Raw genomic sequence first — 16,124 nt, forward strand, 5'->3', positions numbered from 1 at the left:
AATGGTGAAGGGGGAGCACCGGACCCCCCGCTGTGAGCCGCTCTGTGCTTCAATGTGAACCCGGCCTTAGGAGGTGATCCTAGCAGGGCCGGGTATTATTATTATTATACAGGATTTATATGGTGCCAACAGTTTGTACAGCACTTTACAATATAAGAGAGACAATACAATTCAATAGAAGAGGGTTAGGAGGGCCTCGCTCCTGGGAGCTTACAATCTAATAGGGAGAGGCTGGTGGAAGAAAAGGTAATAACTGTGAGGGATGTACTGATGGGAGAAATAGAAGATTTGGTTATTAGTTGAAGAGGAGATAGACTTCCCTGAAGAGATGAGTTTTCAGGGATCACCTAAAAGTGGACAGAGTAGGAAATAGCTTGATTGGGGGTAGGGAGTTCCAGAGGATGGGAGAGGCTCTGGAGAAGTCCTGGAGATGAGCATGGGAGGAGAGAAGGGAAGAGAAGACTGCGGCCATCTGACAGCAAGAAGAGATGTCACTCCAGTTTCTATTGGCCTGTTCATATCTGATGAAGACGGCCTCTAAGTCACTTTATCAGTAATGCTGGAAGACACTTTTCTGAGGTCCAGAGGGAGATGAAAGTCCTCTGTGTACAGATCAGAGCCGGGTAGATCCCAATCATAAGACCCCTTTTACACCGGAGGCGTTTTTCAGGCTCTTTAGTGCTAAAAAAAGCACCTGAAAAATGCCTCCCCTGTAGTCCCAGTGTGAGACCCCGAGAGTTTTCACACTGGAGCGATGCGCGATGTTAAAAAAAGTCCTGCAAGCAGCATCTTTGGGGCGCTTTAGGAGCGGTGTATCCACCTGTGCGGCAGTGGCACATTTCAGCGCTTTTAACCATTTATTGGGCCACTAGTGGGGCTTAAAAATGCCTCTAAAATGATGGTAAATTGTTGCTAAAACTAGCAGTGCTTTACCGCTGATGCGGCTGCGCTGTCAGTGTGACAGTTCTCTAAGGCTGCTGAGCCAATACAGAGTGAAAGGAACCTGAGTTAAAGAGGGAGTCCACCTAAATCAACCTAAAAAAAAAAATATTAAAAGCCAGCAGCTACAAATACTGCAGCTGCTGACTTTTAATAAATGGCCACTTACCTGTCCCATAGTCCAGCAATGCAATCCTAGGTGAGGGAATCAGGAAGTGAAGCGTTGCGGCTTCACTTCCTAGTTCCCTACTGCGCATGCGCGAGTCGCGCTGCGCATCGTAACTGGTCCCCGCTATCTCCTGGGAGCTGTGTGTTTCCCAGGAGACAGTGCGGAGGGACAGGAAGAGGCGTAGACTCCCGTGGGAGTCTATGCCGGAAGTGGGTGCAAATACCTGTCTTAGACAGGTATCTGCACCCCCCCCCTCCCCCCTGAAAGGTGCCAAATGTGACACCGGAGGGGGGGGAGGGTTCCAAAAAGCGGAAGTTCCATTTTTGTGTGGAACTCCACTTTAAGCCTCGTACACGCGGTTTGATTGTTGTACGATCGAGTGTCTGATTTTTGTGAAAAGCGCGTGTGCAGGATTTTTTCTTGCATACTATCTGCAAATTGTCGTTCCACAAACACGAACGTAGTGATGTACTACGAGAGTATAAAGAGGAAGTTCATTTCTCGAGCGCCACCCTTTGGGCCCCTTCTGCTAATTTCATGTTAGTAGAAGTTTGGTGAGCGTTGATTCACACTTTTTTGTTAAGTTATATTTTTATTTGGATGGCAGATCGCATCTCTAATTTAATTTCTGTTGTTTTTTGTTTCTGGGTGATAAAATAATGGTGTAGAATAATGCTCGGCTATGTGTGTTTCTTCAAATGACAGTTTGGGAGTCGGCAGTTACATTAAAAACATCACAATGGAAAATTAACCGCTTCCCGACCAGCCCCCGCAGTTATACTGAGGCAGATTGGCTCCCCTGGGCGAACCGTCGTAGCTGTACATTGGCTCTTTAAGACGCCCTAGGAGGCCCGCAGCGCGTCCTCGGAGCCGATGCGCATGCCCGGCGGGTGTGATGACAGCCGGGCACCCACGATCGTGCGGGACAGAGCGAGAAATGGGATCTGTGTGTGTAAACAAACAAATCCCAGTTCTGTCAGGGGAGAGGAGACAGATTGTATGTTCATACTAAGTAGTCAGCCACATTCCCCCCACAGTTAGATCACACCTAGGGAACACAGTTAACCCCTTGATCGCCCCCTAGTGTTAACCCCTTCCCTGCCCGTGACATTTATACAGTAATCAGTGGCTATTTTTAGCTCTGATCACTGTATAAATGTCCATGGTCCCAAAAAAGTGTCAAAAGTGTCCGATCTGTCCACCGCAATATCGCAGTCCCGATAAAAATCACAGATCACCACCATTATTACTAGTAAAAAAAAAAATAATAATAAAAATGCCATTTATCTTTTTATATAGAATACATATCAGCCTAAACTCAGGGAGATTTTTTTTTTTAAATGTGGGGGATATTTATTATAGCAAAAAGTAAAAAATATTGTTTTTTTTTCAAAATTGACACTATTTTTTTTTTATAGCGCAAAAAATAAAAATCGCAGAGGTGATCAAATACCACCAAAAGAAATCTCTATTTGTGTGGGGAAAAAGGTGTTGTGGTAACTTCCCCAAAAAATCAAACAACAACCATAATATTAATATTATTTATATCACTACAAAACAAATGCCTTTTAACTACTTGCTGACATATGTCGCAACAATGGCAGTGGTGGGCAAATGGACGTACCTGTATGTCCCCTTTAAGAGGCTGGGATAGCACTGCGTACAGCATGACCGTCTCCCGGCGATCGTGTCACGGAGCCTCAGAATGGGGAAGTGCCTATGTAAACAAGGCATTTCACCGTTCTGGCTTGTGACATGACAGAGATCACTGCTCCCTGTCATCGGGAGCAGAGATCACTGTCATGCGAGTTGTAGCCCATCCCTCTCACATCTAGGATCACTACCTAGGACATATTTAACCCCTTCATCGCCTCCTAGTGGTTAACCCCTTCACTGCCAGTGTCATTTACACAGTAATCAGTGCATTTTTATAGCTCTGATCACTCTATAAATGACAATGGTCCCAAAATAGTGTCAAAGGTGCCAGATGTGTCTGCCATAATGTTGCAGTCCCGGTAAAAATCACAGATCGCGCCATTACTAATAAAAAAAATAAATAATAAAAATGCCATAAATCTATCCCCTATTTTGTAGACGCTATAACTTTTGCGCAAACCAATCAATATACGCTTATTGCGATTTTTTTCTACCAAAAATATGTAGAAGAATACATATCGGTGTAAACTGAGGAAAAAAATAGTTTTTTATATATTTTTGGGGGATATTTATTATAGCAAAAAGTAAAAAATATTGCGTTTTTTTCAAAATTGTCGCTCTTTTTTTGTTTATAGCACAAAAAATAAAAACCGCAGAGGTGATCAAATACCAGCAAAAGAAAGCTCTATTTGTGGGAAAAAAAGGGCGTTAATTTTGTTTGGGAACAACGTCGCACGACCGCACAATTGTGAGTTAAAGCAACACAGTGCCAAATCGCAAAAAGTGCTCTGGTCAGGAAGGGGGTAAAATCTTCCGTTGCTGAAGCGGTTAAAATAAGTTTGGCATAACTCCATCAGTATCACCAGCAAAGCAGCTTCATTATTATCCCATTATAGAAGATGAGAATTGTGCGATGCATTTCGACATTTCATCAATTGCCGCATCACGAATGTTAATTCTAGATTATGAACGGTAGTTTACAACACCGACCTCTTCCCGGTCGTTCCTTGAATATTATCATGTGTGTTTGTACTTTCAACTTTTGTGTGATTTCAGTACTGACCATCCGAAAATCAGAGGTTGGGTTCACATCCGAAAAAGAGAAATCGGCTGTTAAAAGCACCGTACTAACGATCCGAAAATCCGCAGAGAGCTTGTCTTACGCTTCTTACTTAGCACCACTATTTGGCCGCTAGCCGGGTGGTTTTAAGCCTTGCTAGCGGCCTGAAAAAGGGTTAAAACGGGCGCTGTAGGAGCAATGTATACACCGCTTCTACAGCGCTGCAAAGATGCGGCTTGCAGGAATTTTTCTTACCGTCCTGCTAGCGCACCGCCCCAGTGTGAAAGTCCTCGGGCTCCTACACTGGAGACACAGGAGAGGCGCTATACAGGCGATATGCAGGTGTTATTTTTAGCATTGCATCACCTGTAAAGCGCCTTGGTGTGAAAGAAGCTTTATGAATTTTCCCTTCTGATTTTCTTATGGTGTACGAGGCTTTAGGAGTCTCCTTCCTGCCGCAGCAATCTGACCCACATGTGGTGATCACTCCTCTCTATACAGGGGGTTCAAAAAGGAGATCCTGTCCCCTACATGTGTATATACTGTATATATATATCCAGGGCCTCTGCTTTCAGAGAATAAATACCTTTTGGGCTGTTGCAGTCATTTCTATTTAAAAAAATGCAGACTTTACCATGTGTGCAAAAATGATAAAATTGTTCTGGTAGATAAGGGGTTAAATCAGTTTTTCCTCCTGTGATCAGAGAAATGTGAGATCACGTGATGTAACTCTTATCCCTCCCCCTCCCTGTACACTCCTCTCTATATATTTCCTATAAAGATATAACTAGATACATTGTATCTGATCTAATACTGTGTACAGCCAATCAGAACATGGAGACATTGCTGTGACCGCGCCCACCACTGCACACGGCTCATGGGCGGGGACTGACATGAAGGGTGCTGATTGGTTGAGTGTATAAGAAGTGTCAGAGGAGAGGCGATGGAGAGAGAGAGGAGATCGTATTGTGTGTTGGAGAACACCGGAGATCTGTAGGGGGATGTGATGAGCGGGAAGCGGAGATGTGGGGTGAGAAGAGCGGGGAGTGTCCGGAGATTTCATCTCACACCGGAGAGAAAACACACCGGAGGAACCGACTGACATTCCATGGAATTGTATATTTGCTGCCACCCCATGGAGGAAGAGGGAACTGCAGTCCCTGGAGCTGTGTGTGCTGCCACCCTATGGAGGAAGAGGGAACTGCAATATGCTTTGACTGCCAGTCCTTGCTTTGTGTCCCCCCTGTGGAGGAGGAGGGAACTGCACTTATTTCCAGGGCTCCTCTGTTGTCGGATCGGTGAAGGTATTCTGGGATTTATCGGTGTTTCTGATTTACAATCTTCCCCAAGGAATCTTATTGGTTGCTGTGGGGGAGGGGGAATTACTAGAACTGAAACAAAGAGGCAACCAATCAGCTTCCATCTTCAATATTTGCTATGGTCACACTGATTCTCCTCCCTGCCAATCGGGAAGCGGGTCTGAGAGCCGTTTTTCAAATTGGTTGAAAGGAGAAGCATTCCAATTGGCTGAGGGGGAGGAGACGCACAGCGGAAGCTGCCTTGATGCTGAGAAGGAGAGCGGGGGAGGGGGAAGTCGCTGCCAATCGCCCGGAGGGAAGTCCTGCCCACCATACATGGGGTAAGTTCTGGGCTCCTGACCAGGGGGGTTTGTGCCCCTCCCCCAAAATAATTGCTGCTACTGCATCTGATTGTACAATCTCCAGATAGATCTACTAACAACTCCTGTACTGCAAGAGCTGGATGGATGATGTAGTTATAGGTCCTCATATGACATTTTATTATATATGAATTCTCTCCTCCTCCCTCCTCTCTCCTCCATCACTGCCCTCCTCTCCTCCTCCCCTCTCCTCTCCTCCTCCATCACTGCCCTCCTCTCCTCTCCTCCTCCATCACTGCCCTCCTCTCCTCTCCTCCTCCATCACTGCCCTCCTCTCCTCTCCTCCTCCATCACTGCCCTCCTCTCCTCTCCTCCTCCATCACTGCCCTCCTTTCCTCTCCTCCTCCATCACTGCCCTCCTTTCCTCTCCTCCTCCATCACTGCCCTCCTCTCCTCTCCTCCTCCATCACTGCCCTCCTCTCCTCTCCTCCTCCATCACTGCCCTCCTCTCCTCTCCTCCTCCATCACTGCCCTCCTCTCCTCTCCTCCTCCATCACTGCCCTCCTCTCCTCTCCTCCTCCATCACTGCCCTCCTCTCCTCTCCTCCTCCATCACTGCCCTCCTCTCCTCTCCTCCTCCATCACTGCCCTCCTCTCCTCTCCTCCTCCATCACTGCCCTCCTCTCCTCTCCTCCTCCATCACTGCCCTCCTCTCCTCTCCTCCTCCATCACTGCCCTCCTCTCCTCTCCTCCTCCATCACTGCCCTCCTCTCCTCTCCTCCTCCATCACTGCCCTCCTCTCCTCTCCTCCTCCATCACTGCCCTCCTCTCCTCTCCTCCTCCATCACTGCCCTCCTCTCCTCTCCTCCTCCATCACTGCCCTCCTCTCCTCTCCTCCTCCATCACTGCCCTCCTCTCCTCTCCTCCTCCATCACTGCCCTCCTCTCCTCTCCTCTCCTCCTCCATCACTGCCCTCCTCTCCTCTCCTCTCCTCCTCCATCACTGCCCTCCTCTCCTCTCCTCCTCCATCACTGCCCTCCTCTCCTCTCCTCCTCCATCACTGCCCTCCTCTCCTCTCCTTCTCCATCTCTCCTCTCCTCCTCCATCACTGCCCTCCTCTCCTCTCCTTCTCCATCACTGCCCTCCTCTCCTCTCCTTCTCCATCTCTCCTCTCCTCCTCCATCACTGCCCTCCTCTCCTCTCCTTCTCCATCTCTCCTCTCCTCCTCCATCCCTGCCCTCCTCTCCACTCTCAGTTCGCTTCAGAATAGCTCATCATATCAGTGCATTGGGGGGGGAAAGTGTTTGGAAAAAATCCTACTTTGCCCTCCTACAATCCGTCCTAATTCCATCTGACTTGAATGAACAGATATTACTTTGCTCCGACTTTGTGATGATCTGACTTTTCCTTTGACCAATCAAAACAATCCCAGAGTGACATAAAGTCTTTCTCCTGCTGTAATCACATGTCGGATGTCACATGTCGGATGTCGGATGTTGAGGACGAGGATCCGACTTCAATGATCTTCAATGGGCTGAAGTCGGACCAAAGTAGTTCAGGGAGGATTTTCAAAGTCGGACCAGTTAAGACTCCCATAGAGAATCATTGATTTGCACAAGTCATGTGACCTGAGCCCCCCAATGTCAGATCGTTTGTTGTACCGCTGTGATCCCAACCTAAATCTGTGATCGGCCGGCCATACACGGGTCACATCTCCAAAGAATTTTCTTTCAGAAAATCTTATCTAAGAATTTCCGTTCGTATTTCGCACCATTAGTGGAGCTGCAGCAACAGACGATTTTCATGCGGCCATCGAATTCGAGGAATCGGACATGCTGAAAATTTTTAGAAGAACGAACGATTTTCTAATCAATGATGGGAGAATCGTACGAGAAATGTAATCGAAAAAGAAATGAGCAAGAAAAGAAAATTCCCGGAAAGAAAAGATTCCCAGCCACAGAAATTCTTTCTTGTAGCAATGGGAGGTGAAATGGAAGACTCGGTTGGTTGAACAGAATGATTATTGCACAGGTGTGCCTTATGCCGCGTACACACGAGCGGACTTTCTATCCTACTTGGTCCGGCACACTTTCTGACGGACTTTGTCCGCCAGGTGCGCCGGACTTTAAAACGGACGGACTTGCCCACACACGCCGGGACTTTCCGGCGGGCTAAGTCCGCCCGTCTTTCCGACGGACTTTCGCCGGAGTTCCGGCGGACTTTCAGAATGAACGGACTTGCCCACACACGGACAAGTCCGTTCATTTTGAACGTGACTCAGGTGCGACGGGACTAGAAAAGGATGTCAATCTTGCCGCTTTTATCGGCGAGATTGACACCTTGCTAGCCCCGTCGCGGGGCATACCAGGCCCTTAGGTCTGGTATGGATTATAAAGGGGAACCCCGCTACGCCGAAAAAACGGCGTGGGGCCCCCCCTAAAATCCATACCAGACCCCGATCCGAGCACGCAGCCTGGCCGGTCAGGAAAGGGGGTGGGGACGAGCGAGCGCCCCCCCCCTCCTGAACCGTACCAGGCCGCATGCCCTCAACATGGGGGGTGGGTGCTTTGGGGGAGGGGGGCGCCCTGCGCCCCCCCCCCCCAAAGCACCTTGTCCCCATGTTGATGAGGACAAGGGCCTCTTCCCGACAACCCTGGCCGTTGGTTGTCGGGGTCTGCGGGCGGGGGCTTATCGGAATCTGGGAGCCCCCTTTAATAAGGGGGCCCCCAGATCCCGGCCCCCCACCCTATGTAAATGAGTATGGGGTACATGGTACCCCTACCCATTTACCTAGGAAAAAAGTGTAAGTAATAAAACACACTACACAGGTTTTTAAAATATTTTATTAAACAGCTCCGGGGGGGGATCTTCCTCCGGCTTCGGGGGTCTTCTTCCGGCTTCGGGGGTCCCGCCGCTTCATCTTCTCCCGGCGTCCGGTTGGTTCTTCTCCGCTCTCCAGCCTCTTCTCCCGGTGTCGCAGGTCTTCGGCCGGCCCCTCCGCTCTCTTCATGTAGCTCTATTGCGAGCGGAGGTCCGGGCTTCTTGGCTTCTCTTCTCTTCTCTTCCCCCAGATGTTGACACGACGCTCTCTCCGACGCTGGTCTCTGAGGGCTGCGTTGTGACTTATATAGGCGGAGACCCCGCCCCCATATGATGTCACAGTCCCTGGGCATGCTGGGACTGTGACGTTTTAGGGGGCGGGGTCTCCGCCTATATAAGTCACAACGCAGCCCTCAGAGACCAGTCCAGCCGGAGAGAGCGTCGTGTCAACATCTGGGGGAAGAGAAGAGAAGAGAAGCCAAGAAGCCCGGACCTCCGCTCGCAATAGAGCTACATGAAGAGAGCGGAGGGGCCGGCCGAAGACCTGCGACACCGGGAGAAGAGGCTGGAGAGCGGAGAAGAACCAACCGGACGCCGGGAGAAGATGAAGCGGCGGGACCCCCGAAGCCGGAAGAAGACCCCCGAAGCCGGAGGAAGATCCCCCCCCGGAGCTGTTTAATAAAATATTTTAAAAACCTGTGTAGTGTGTTTTTATTACTTACACTTTTTTCCTAGGTAAATGGGTAGGGGTACCATGTACCCCATACTCATTTACAGCGGGTGGGGGGCCGGGATCTGGGGGCCCCCTTATTAAAGGGTCTCCCAGATTCTGATAAGCCCCCGCCCGCAGACCCCGACAACCAACGGCCAGGGTTGTCGGGAAAAGGCCCTTGTCCTCATCAACATGGGGACAAGGTGCTTTGGGGGGGGGCGCAGGGCGCCCCCCTCCCCCAAAGCACCCACCCCCCATGTTGAGGGCATGCGGCCTGGTACGGTTCAGGAGGGGGGGGGCGCTCGCTCGTCCCCACCCCCTTTCCTGACCGGCCAGGCTGCGTGCTCGGATCGGGGTCTGGTATGGATTTTAGGGGGACCCCACGCCGTTTTTTCGGCGTAGCGGGGTTCCCCTTTATAATCCATACCAGACCTAAGGGCCTGGTATGCCCCGCGCTCGCCGCAATAGGAAGATTTGTTTTTCCTATTGCAGCGAGCGCGAGATGCAATACCCTGCCCTCGTGTTGTATCTGGTCCGTCGGACCAGCACACACACGAGCGGACTTTCCGCCCGAAACTGAGTCCGACGGAAAGATTTAAAACATGTTTCAAATCTAGGTCCGGCGGGCTTTTGGGAAGAAGTCCGCCGGAAAAGTCCGCCGCCGCCCACACACGGGCGGATTGTCCGGCACACTCTGGTCCGCCGGACCAAGTATGCCGGAAAGTCCGACCGTGTACGCGGCATTAGGCTGTCTACAATAAAAGGCCCCTCCTGAAATGTGCAGCTTTACTGTATTGGAGTCCGAAAACCAGTCAGTATCTGATGTGATCACCATTTACCCCACACAGTGCAGAACATCTCCTTCCCATAGTTATCAGGTTGTTGATTGTGGAATGTTGGTCCTCAATGGTTGTGCCAAATTACTGGATATTGTCAGGAACTGGAAACCGCTGATCATTTACACTGATCCAGAGCATCCCAAACATCTCCCCCCCTCCCCCACCCTACACACACATCTCCCCCCCCCTCCCCCACCCTACACACATCTCACCCCCCTCCCCCCCTACACACCTCCTCTGCACCCCCCTACACACCATCTCTGCACCCCCCCCTACACACATCTCTGCACCCCCCTCCCCCTACACACACATCTCTGCACCCCCCTCCCCCTCCCCCCTACACACATCTCTGCACCCCCCTCCCCCTACACACACATCTCTGCACCCCCCTCCCCCCTGCACACATCTCTGCACCCCCCTCCCCCTACACACACATCTCTGCACCCCCCTCCCCCTACACACACATCTCTCTGCACCCCCCTCCCCCTACACACATCTCTGCACCCCCCTCCCCCTACACACACATCTCTGCACCCCCCTACACACATCTCTGCACCCCCCCTCCCCCCCTACACACATCTCTGCACCCCCCTCCCCCTACACACACATCTCTGCACCCCCCCTCCCCCCCTACACACCTCTCTGCACCCCCCCTCCCCCTACACACACATCTCTGCACCCCCCTCCCCCTACACACACATCTCTGCACCCCCCTCCCCCTACACACACATCTCTGCACCCCCCTACACACATCTCTGCACCCCCCCTCCCCCCCTACACACATCTCTGCACCCCCCTCCCCCTACACACACCTCTCTGCACCCCCCCTCCTCCTACACACATCTCTGCACCCCCCCTCCTCCTACACACATCTCTGCACCCCCCCTACACACACATCTCTGCACCCCCCCTCCCCCCCTACACACATCTCTGCACCCCCCCTACACACACATCTCTGCACCCCCCTCCCCCTACACACATCTCTGCACCCCCCCTCCCCCCCTACACACATCTCTGCACCCCCCCTCCCCCTACACACACTTCTCTGCACCCCCCTCCCCCTACACACACATCTCTGCACCTCCCCTCCCCCTACACACACATCTCTGCACCCCCCTCCCCCTACACACACCTCTCTGCACCCCCCTCCCCCTACACACACTTCTCTGCACCCCCCTCCCCCTACACACACATCTCTGCACCCCCCTCCCCCTACACACACTTCTCTGCACCCCCCTCCCCCTACACACACATCTCTGCACCCCCCTCCCCCTACACACACATGTCTGCACCCCCCTCCCCCTACACACACATCTCTGCACCTCCCCTCCCCCTACACACACATCTCTGCACCCCCCTCCCCCTACACACACTTCTCTGCACCCCCTCCCCCTACACAAACATCTCTGCACCCCCCCTCCCCCTACACACACCTCTCTGCACCCCCCCTCCCCCTACACACACATCTCTGCACCCCCCTCCCCCTACACACACATCTCTGCACCCCCCTCCCCCCTACACACACATCTCTGCACCCCCCCCCTACACACACATGTCTGCACCCCCCTCCCCCTACACACACATCTCTGCACCTCCCCTCCCCCTACACACACATCTCTGCACCCCCCTCCCCCTACACACACATCTCTGCACCCCCCTCCCCCTACACACACATCTCTGCACCCCCCTCCCCCTACACACACCTCTCTGCACCCCCTCCCCCCCCTGCACACACATCTCTGCACCCCCCTCCCCCCCCTGCACACACATCTCTGCACCCCCCTCCCCCTACACACACATCTCTGCACCCCCCTCCCCCTACACACACATCTCTGCACCCCCCTCCCCCTACACACACATCTCTGCACCCCCCCTCCCCCTACACACACATCTCTGCACCCCCCTCCCCCTACACACACATCTCTGCACCCCCCTCCCCCTACACACACATCTCTGCACCCCCCTCCCCCTACACACACATCTCTGCACCCCCCTCCCCCTACACACACATCTCTGCACCCCCCCCTCCCCCTACACACACATCTCTGCACCCCCCTCCCCCTACACACACATCTCTGCACCCCCCCTCCCCCTACACACACATCTCTGCACCCCCCTCCCCCTACACACACATCTCTGCACCCCCCTCCCCCTACACACACATCTCTGCACCCCCTCCCTCTACACACACATCTCTGCACCCCCCTCCCCCTACACACACATCTCTGCACCCCCCTCCCCCTACACACACCTCTCTGCACCCCCCTCCCCCTACACACACATCTCTGCACCCCCCTCCCCCTACACACACATCTCTGCACCCCCCTCCCCCCTACACACACATCTCTGCACCCCCCCTCCCCCTACACACACATCTCTGCACCCCCCTCCCCCTACACACACATCTCTGCACCCCCCTCCCCCTACACACACATCTCTGCACCCCCCCTACACACACATCTCTGCACCCCCCCTCCCCCCCTACACACACATCTCTGCACCCCCCTCCCCCCCTACACACACATCTCTGCACCCCCCTCCCCCTACACACCTCACCCCCCCTCCCCCTACACACATCTCTGCACCCCCCTCCCCCTACACACACATCTCTGCACCCCCTCCCCCTACACACACATCTCTGCACCCCCTCCCCCTACACACACATCTCTGCACCCCCCCTCCCCCTACACACACATCTCTGCACCCCCCTCCCCCTACACACCTCACCCCCCTCCCCCTACACACATCTCTGCACCCCCCTCCCCCCTACACACATCTCTGCACCCCCCTCCCCCTACACACACATCTCTGCACCCCCTCCCCCTACACACACATCTCTGCACCCCCCTCCCCCTACACACCTCACCCCCCCTCCCCCTACACACATCTCTGCACCCCCCTCCCCCTACACACACAGTAATTCCTCCGCTAACCCGGAGATATGATGAACCCCCCAGTATATAAATAACATTCTACCCCCCCAAACATCACTGTCCTCCCTCCCTCCCCCGCTGTCATGGCTCTGCCCCCCCGGGATGTGCACTCACCAGGGCCGGATTAACATAGGGGCTGATGGAGCTGCAGCTCCAGGCCCCTGCCTTAAAATCGGCCCTCCCAGTCAGCAGTAAAAGGCCGATTTTCTCCTGTCCATAAACTTCTATGGGACAGGAGAAGCTGTGTGTAAATGTAGGGGTGTCTGGCTGCATCTGTGTTTGCTCACTGTGTTTATTACAGTGTCACAGTGCACAGTTCCCCCCTACACAAATGGGAGAGGCTGAGTCGGCTCTGCCTTTCCCCTCCCCTCTCTCACTCTGTGAAGTCTGTGGCTGTGTAGTGAAGAAGGAGCCGTGTGGGTGGGAAATTATGAACAGAACAGCGGCAGATATCTCTGAGTGATGAGCCTCCAGGGACCATCCAAATGTGAGCTCAGTGATTCTTATCTCCCTTCCCCTCCTTTTTAACTTATTCCTCCAGCAGTAGCTCTTATAACTGCAGCCAAAGTGTTAAGAATTGTGTCCTCAGCTTGTGGTAGTACTCGGTCCCTTGTGCTTTTAGGAAGGGTTCACACTGGTTTGCTATGTTTTGGCCCATTGCTGGTGTATCCACAGTTTTCCTGCGTTTTACTCACAGTCCTATTGATTTCTATTAGGTTGTGTGTTTTTTTCTGAAAGCGCACCAAAATTCCTGCATGCTGCATCTTATCTTTGGCGCACTGTCAGAAAATGCAGCAAAACCTGCAACCTGATATATATCAATAGGACTGCAGCTAAAACTGCAGATACACAAGCAGTGCGGCCGACTGCAGCACACCAGTGTGAGCCCAAAGGCTTGTACACACAACCCCCTGTAGAACTTGGTCTAATCAATACTCCTGGCATACACACACGGCCATACCATCCCAGCTCAGGAGGGGTAGGGGCTCCAGGGATTTGATTGACTATACAGGCCTTGTCCCTCCTATCTGTCTGGGCAGAGTTCTGGAGGCAGTGGCAGGCTGCTGGTGGCAAGTGGCACACTCTATCTGGTGGCATGCTGCTGGTGGCAAGTGGCACACTGTGTCTGGTGGCAGGCTGCTGACTGTATCTGGTGGCAGGTGGCACACTGTATCTGGTGGCAGGCTTCTGTTTGCAAGTGGCACACCATATCTGATGGCAGGCTGCTGGTGGCAAGTGGCACACTGTATCTGGTGGCAAGTGGCACACTGTATCTGGTGGCATGCTGCTGGTGGCAAGTGGCACACTGTATCTGGTGGCAGGCTGCTGGTGGCAAGTGGCACACTATCTGGTGGCAAGTGGCACACCATATCTGGTGGAATGCTGCTGGTGGCAAGTGGCACACTGTATCTGGTGGCATGCTGCTGGTGGCAAGTGGCACACTGTATCTGGTGGCAGGCTGCTGGTGGCAAGTGGCACACTGTGTCTGGTGGCAGGCTGCTGGTGGCAAGTGGCACACTGTGTCTGGTAGCAGGCCGTGGGTGGCAAGTAGCACACCATATCTGGGGCAGGCTGCTGGTGGCAAGTGGCACACTGTATCCGGTGGCATGCTGCTTGTGGCAAGTGGCACACTGTATCTGGTCGCAGGCTGCTGTTGGGCAAGTGGAACACCATATCTGGTGGCAGATTGCTGGTGGCAAGTGGCACAGTGTATCTGGTGACAGACTGTTGGTGGCAAGTGGCACACTGTATCTGGTGACAGGCTGCTTGTGGCAAGTGGCACACTGTATCTGGTGGCAAGTGGCACACTGTATCTGGTGGCAGGCTGCTGTTGGCAAGTGGCACACTATCTGGTGGCAAGTGGCACACCATATCTGGTGGCATGCTGCTGGTGGCAAGTGGCACACTGTATCTGGTGGCAGGCTGCTGGTGGCAAGTGGCACACTGTGTCTGGTAGCAGGCTGTGGGTGGCAAGTAGCACACCATATCTGGTGGCAGACTGCTTGTGGCAAGTGGCACACTGTATCTGGTCGCAGGCTGCTGTTGGCAAGTGGAACACCATATCTGGTGGCAGATTGCTGGTGGCAAGTGGCACAGTGTATCTGGTGACAGACTGTTGGTGGCAAGTGGCACACTGTATCTGGTGACAGGCTGCTTGTGGCAAGTGGCACACTGTATCTGGTGGCAAGTGGCACACTGTATCTGGTGGCAGACTGCTGGTGGCAAGTGGCACACTATCTGGTGGCAAGTGGCACACCATATCTGGTGGCATGCTGCTGGTGGCAAGTGGCACACCATATCTGGTGGCATGCTGCTGGTGGCAAGTGGCACACTGTATCTGGTGGCAGGCTGCTGGTGGCAAGTGGCACACTGTATCTGGTGGCAGGTTGCAGGTGTTAAGTGGCACACTGTATCTGATAGCAGGCTATGGGTGGCATCTGGCGGCAGGCGATGGTGGCAAGTGACAAGCTCAGGTTCCCACTGATTCTGCATCATGATGAGTTGAACTATTTCACTATATATTACAATGTAGTAATAGAAATAATGGAATTTGATCATCCTGACGCCATATCAAGCATAGTGTCAGGATGATTTTAAGTGCTAACACCAGCCATTTGCCCAAAAAATCACCCCCGCCACCTATTTCCCCATCAAACCCAAGACTACATCCCCCCTCATCTTTTTTTTGGGAAGGGGGGTGTCCCTGAATGGCAGTTTGGAAATGTGGTCGCCCTATGTTGCTGTTAGTGAGAGATTGCATAGCAGGTGGTATTGGTGGTGTTGCTGCTGCTCAGAGGCTGCACGGCTGATATTACTGGTGAGAGTAGATTTAATTTGTTTTAGCAAAAAATGTTTGCACTTTCATATTGTTTCCATAAAAAGGCCCACCAAAATCCTCAGCACCAGGCCCATGATGATCTTAATCTGGCCCTGGCACTCACCTCCATACACAGGAGAAATGGATGGACAGATCATGTCTCGGTGGGTCGGTGATGTACTCGGTGTCCGGGCTGTACACTGATCTCTGCACTCACTGATCAACTACTCCTGATAGTGATCACCGACTATCATGTGTATTATATATATACAGGACAGAGAGGACTCCTCCTCCTCCTCTCACACTATTCTTGATACTGATCACAGACTAATGTAATACATGGAATATAGACCAATGGAATGTCACCAAAGACGAGCTCTGCTCCTCCTACAATAACTCTGAAATGTGATTGGCTTCTCTCCTAATGGCACTCCGCCAACACAACTTCTTCTCGGAAAAAAAACAGACACTCCCTTCTATAAATATGACTTTTATCCCTTCATGTACTGCACCGTACAAATCTCTTCTATTCTACTATCCCATCCCCCTACAGATCATATT

At 52.6% G+C, this 16,124-nt stretch overlaps 1 protein-coding gene across 1 annotated transcript in view; it reads right to left on the reverse strand.

Moving 5' to 3' along the window:
• LOC141127773 (uncharacterized) overlaps nucleotides 1-15,811 on the reverse strand; it is a 32,198-nt gene extending 16,387 nt beyond the window's left edge. Inside the window, exon 1 of the mRNA XM_073614547.1 lies at nucleotides 15,688-15,811. Coding sequence (XP_073470648.1) covers nucleotides 15,688-15,721 — 34 coding nt within the window. The 5' untranslated portion in view covers nucleotides 15,722-15,811. The remainder of the gene's footprint in view (nucleotides 1-15,687) is intronic.
• Nucleotides 15,812-16,124: the final 313 nt, after the last annotated feature.

The sequence above is a fragment of the Aquarana catesbeiana genome, linkage group LG02 (assembly GCF_042186555.1).
Source record: "Aquarana catesbeiana isolate 2022-GZ linkage group LG02, ASM4218655v1, whole genome shotgun sequence".
NCBI classification, from domain to species: domain Eukaryota; kingdom Metazoa; phylum Chordata; class Amphibia; order Anura; family Ranidae; genus Aquarana; species Aquarana catesbeiana.